The sequence below is a fragment of the Panthera leo genome, chromosome E1 (genome assembly GCF_018350215.1).
Source record: "Panthera leo isolate Ple1 chromosome E1, P.leo_Ple1_pat1.1, whole genome shotgun sequence".
Taxonomy (NCBI): domain Eukaryota; kingdom Metazoa; phylum Chordata; class Mammalia; order Carnivora; family Felidae; genus Panthera; species Panthera leo.
The window spans coordinates 971,512-977,021 of record NC_056692.1 but is presented as its reverse complement, the minus strand read 5'-3'; the positions used below and the strand labels follow the sequence as shown (position 1 = coordinate 977,021).

The 5,510-nt window shown below is 57.7% G+C and overlaps 1 protein-coding gene across 1 annotated transcript; it reads right to left on the bottom strand.

The window, feature by feature from the left end:
- Positions 1 to 1,487: 1,487 nt before the first annotated feature.
- LOC122206935 lies at positions 1,488 to 3,329 on the bottom strand. Its single transcript, XM_042916594.1, has 3 exons — positions 3,308 to 3,329; positions 2,178 to 2,702; positions 1,488 to 1,878 (listed from the first exon to the last, which is right to left on the bottom strand). The coding sequence occupies exons 1-3, from the start codon at positions 3,327 to 3,329 to the stop codon at positions 1,640 to 1,642; spliced, it is 786 nt and encodes a 261-aa protein (XP_042772528.1). The 3' UTR covers positions 1,488 to 1,639.
- Between the last annotated feature and the right edge of the window lie 2,181 nt (positions 3,330 to 5,510).

The window sequence follows — 5,510 nt, the reverse complement described above, 5'->3', positions numbered from 1 at the left end:
CGGCCACGTGCACCCGGGGCGCAGCCAGGGACAAACGCAGAACGTGGCCCACCTGCCCGCTGGCCACCGCCCAGCCTGACCTGACGCTCAGAGGGGGGCCCCGCCCTCCCATCCTGGGGACTTCTGGAGACACGGGAACACAGGCATTCGGTCATACACACTCACGTGCACACCCGTGTTCACACGCACACGCAAACACACACGTTCGTGCATACTCACGTGCACACACATGCAGACACACTCGTGCACACATGCGTACACACGTGTAATCACACGCACACACACATGCAGATGCACACGTGCGCGCACACACACGTAATCACACACACACTCCGAGGGTTTGTCAGGCTTCACGGCACAAGCAGAGGGTGGGTCTTGTCTCTGGAGAGAAGCTCGTGCTGAAGGCTGGTGAGCGGGCGCCTCCCTCCCGAGCCGTCTCCGTTCCCGTCCGTGCTGGCTTCTGGCTTTGCACGTAGAGGTCAGAGACGGGCCGGAGTCCCGGGGGGGATGGGCAAGGGGAGCAAGAAGAGAAGGAAACACGTTCCACGTGGGGGATTTAACTTCCACTCGGCAAGAGCGAGATCCCTTCCTAAGGTGGTTCTGGAAACACGGAGGCGGTTCCCCTCCTGAACCGGGAGGGTCTGGAGGCCGTGACCACCTCCCCTTGGCCCCTGGTCTTCTTGTCACGAGAGCCGGGAGTCAGGGGTGGGGGTGCGCGGTCTCTGCGGGGACCACACGGAGCGGGACGCGGCAAGTGCCCCCGTCCCAGCCACCCAGCCACGCAGCCAGCACTCAGCCCGCCCGGGGCACTCACTCCTACGGTGACCATTTATTCTCATTTGTTGTGTGTTTCCCTTTGGCCGGGGCTGGGGGTCCCTGCCCCCCAAAGGACCTCAAGTCCCCTCTTGGTTACCGACGGAAAGGACGGGAAACCAGACGGGTCACAAGGGCTCATCCTGCTTTAATTCAGATGCCCGACGGAGGCTCAACCCCCTCGGGTGTGAAAGCGCGACGGTCAGTCCACCCTCGGGAAGGGTCCTGTTGACCTGCTGACTCGTGTGAACGCCCTCCACGAACCCCACACCTTCTGCCTCTGGAAGTCTTTCTTCTGGCTTTCACGAGGGGAGGAAGCTGAACAATTATGTAAGACTGTTCTTTTGCAACAAGTTTATGGATATATTTTGAAGGAGGCAAGCATATGCCTATTAAGCACGGGGGAAATTATCAGTGAATGTTTTAAAATGACCAATAAAAATGAAATTATCATTGCTCATTGTTTTTTATGGATCGTAATGTGTTTTGGTTTTTTGGGTTTTTTTTTCTGATGGAAATATCCAACAAACTCCCCTCCTAGACGCTGGCCGCTAATTACACAGTTAGCACACAGTAATCCATGCAAGCGGGTTCTCGCCTGTCATAATTCATCTTCGTAAATGTAATTGGCCCAATGAAAGAGACCACAAAATAACTCACAAAGAGCAGACAGATTCAATAAAAACCGAGTTTACTCTCCTCTCTTCCAAAGCCACAAGCTTGAGACGGGAGCTTTTAAGCCCGGATCGGATTTCTTCTCAGATCGCCACTCCCCCCACAATGCGATCATTACCTGACTATTTATCGAGGACCCCCTCCACTCGAATCACTGGCTAAGTACCAGGGAAAAGCAAAACTTGGAACGAACTCCCGGCGGCCGGCGAGGAACCGACAGCCAGGCCGGGAAGCACGTGAGCGCGGACGGAAGACACAGCGGAGCGAGCTGGACGGTAACGAATGTTCCAGAAGAGCCGCAGAGGTGGGGCTGCGGTGCAGAGGCCGCGGGGTGGTTTCCTGCAGGAGAATCTGCAAGGGCTTCGTGGAGGAAGTGGCGTTTGTGCTGAACTGTGCAGGGTGAGGGGGTGGGGAGGAGCTGGGGCGGGCAGGCGTGCAGACAGAGGGGCTCAGACTCACACGGGGGCAATGTTAGTGGGGGGCCACCGGGAGGGCTGGGGGGCGGAGCCCGGGCAGCTGGAAGGCTGTGGGGGAAGCAGGCCTTTACGTTTGTAAGTCAAGGGCGGGCCCCTTCCCCCGCTGCGTGCGGACCCCGCCTGCCACACCCTACGTGGAGGTGACTTAGCCACCAGCCTGTTCCCAGGGGCTCGGAAGGATGGAAATGCCGTGGCCGGTGCCACCGAGCTTACGTCTGCACTTATGCGTGGACGCTGGAGCGGGGTCACTGCTCAGGTGCGGCCGCAGGTCACAGAGAAGCCCGCCACCCACCCGACCCCAGGGAACAGCAGACGCTGTTAGCGGGAGGCTGCAGGCGCTTCCAAGGCAAGACGTTGGGCCATTTACCGCCAAGCACTTCTCTCCGTCTCCGCCGCCAACATTCTCCCCCTCGAACGAACGTTCCGACGAGCCAGGAAAAGACACGGGGAAGGAATGTTCCGGGAGACAGGAGGGGAATGTAAATGAGTCACAAAGCCGGATCCCGGGGCAGCGGGGGCTCTCGGGAGGGAGAGGCCGTGGGCGCCACACGCGGACAAGGGAGTCTGAAGAGTGCCTGCCGGACTCGGAGGCATCGGGGCCGCGGGACAGACGTGTCAGAAGAGCGGGGCTGCGGGAGCAGAGCCCGGGTGGCCACAGCGCGAGGAGAGAGCTGGCGTAGGAGGCGCACAGCGCGCGCGGGCGTCCTGGACGGCCGTCATGGGGCCGTGGGGTCTTTGCTCACCTAAGACCAACGAACGGTGGGGGAACGACACATTTTTGCTTTTCCACCGGGGGAGGGGTGTGCTGCTCTGCCCTTTCCACCTGGAGGGTCTTTGGGACGTGTGCGCTGTGTCCCTCGGGAACTAAAACCTCGCTTGGCGGCCTGCGTGCGTCACACACGCGCCCGTCTGCTCCCCAGCTTGGCTTATTCCCTCTGCTACTCCTCCGTTGATCTGCTCCCCACTCTCTACCCCGTGGCTTCCTGGGGGACAGACTGAATCTTGGGTTCCAACACTTCACTGCTTTGTGACAGATTTTACTCACATCACAGCCCCATGGCCCTCCCCACTCCCTGACTTCCGGGTAAACCATGTGACTTGTTTGGGCCAATGAGATGTTAGTAGATGTGATGCAACCAGAGGCTTGCAAGGACCTTGTGCAACTGAGGTCGCTGTTTTTGTAACTCCTGTGATTCACGGAGAAGATTACGCACCAGGTAGAGGACATCACTTCAGATGGAGCCCGGGAGAAACGTGGCAAAGAGACCCGCGTCTACCCCGTAGCCTGGAGCCCTGCCCCGCTGACCTATAGCCTGAGTTAGATTAACCTAGATTAGCCGTACTGCCATCAACCCTCACATCCATGGTTAGAAGAAATGCTTTTTGCTTTAAGCCACTGAGTTTCGGGGAGGTTTGTTACACAGCACGGCTGCATTCGCTGACTGACACAACCCTGCTCGTTCAAGTCCCCCACACTTACTCCATGAGCCCGACTGTCACAGAGACAATCACTGGAAATAAGAAAGACTCCCCCCGTCAGGGTTATTCGGGATTTCTTCGAGAAGGCTTATTCCCTAAGTTCGTACACTAAACACACAGATGCTTGTGCTCAGCCTTAGCAGGAGCGACGGAGGTCAAGCGTGGGGTGGCTATAAATTAGCACGAGACTCATTCTGTTTCTTTAAGCGAGGGAGACAGGCCTGTAAGCAAATAATCACATCCCAAGTACCGGCCACGTTTCTTATCCTAAGGCAAACCAAGTGGAGATTTGCAGATCATCATTTCTGCAAATGCCCTCGTTTACACTTAAAAGAAATTATCTGCGGGTATTGAAAAAAATAAGAGAAAATCTACAGTAATTACGAGTTTTCCTTCTTCTTTCTCACATACCAGGAGCCAGCGAGGAAGCGGAACACGGTACGGTCTTACCATATGTCAGTATCAAATACGTTTTCCTTTAAAGTGTGTTTTGTGCCTCCTTCTGGAAGATGGGGAATGAAACGTTCTCGTAAACAGACAGAAATGATTCACGGGATCATGATTGCTTTTCATCAGCTGTATCAATTATGCACAACGATGGGACGTGGGGAGGTATATTTACAACTTGCTAAGAACACTCCTTGGAACAATTCAGACCCCATTAGGTCCTGGTGTTCTCAGCCGAACATGGCTGGGCTGCCGGTCGCCTGAACCTGGTCCTCCCAGGCTGACCCGGCCCAGAGGGACAGCATGCGGGGGTGGGGAGTCTCTCGGGTCTCCTTCCACCGAGAAGGAGGAGCGGGAGGCCGGCTGCGAGACGGGCACAGATTGTTACCGGGTCGTCCGTGAAGCATTCGGTCATCGAGCCAAATAGTAACTGTGCCAGGTGATGGGGATACAGCAGCAAAGCCCAAGAACCAATGCGCGGTCCCACCCCCGTCCCCACCCCCACCCCCCCCGCCCCCCCCGTTTTACCACGAGCTCCTCCATCTACTGTGTCGTCTACGGGAAAACATGACCTGACCTGCCTATCCCTCAATTCCCTCATCCGTTAAAATGACATCATGGGACCGCTGCCAGAATGACATAGACCGATGCGCGTTATACCAGATGCAGCCAGGTGCCCACCCCATACCCACAATCCCCTTCTTTACTAGGAGGACCCCAATTTTGTTGGGGTGGCTATGCATCCGGATGGAAGGCTCGTCTTCCCGGGCTCCCTCGTGGCCACGGGGGCCGCGCACCTCGGTTCCCACCCGTAAGAGTAGATGGAAATTTCGGTGAGCGCATTCCTTCCCGAATAAAGGCACAGAGTTTCACGAGAGACGCTGCTCGTTTGCCGTCTCGCCAGAAACGCACATTCAGGACATCCAGCCACCCGGGCCCGATGAAGCCACACGCCTGGGATGACCCTGACCTCGGACGCCCTCCTCGGGCACCTGCTCCAGCCCTGTTCCCGCGTAGTTCCAGGCAGCACTTGCTTCGGCCACTCTCCGGGGGCCTCGCGCTCCACGCGGACCAACGTATTCCTAACCGCAAACAAGCAGAGCGTGGGCACGCCTCCAGCGTCGCTGATGTCGTGCCCACAGAGCACGACAGCGCGGGGAGGGGAACACGGGATGTCAGACACTTGGCGGGGCCTCCGATCCAGGCCAGAGGGAATGTTCTTGGGGAGAGAGGCCGGCGGGAGTGCCGTGGGCTCCGAGTCCGTGGGCTCCTCCAGTCCCTGCCGTCCTCCTGTCTCACGGGGCTGTGCCCCGTTTCTGAGGCCTCCTGCCTTCAGTCTCCCACACTTGTTTCCAGACAGATCCTCCCACCGCGGGTCTGCTCACATCCCTCCTCCAGGCGAGAACCCCCCGAGGGCCCCCGGAGGCTTCCGTGCATCGGGCCCAGAGCACCAATGCTGCCCCTCCACGGAGGCCCCGGCACAGCTTGGAAAGGCGCAAAATGTGTCTGAATCTAATTCCAGCCTTAAAAACATCACGTGATACGTTCTCGTTGGTTTCAACAGACGGGAGTTTGAACCCCCTGCTGATGGGCTCAATTCGTACTCCAGGGAGACACTCT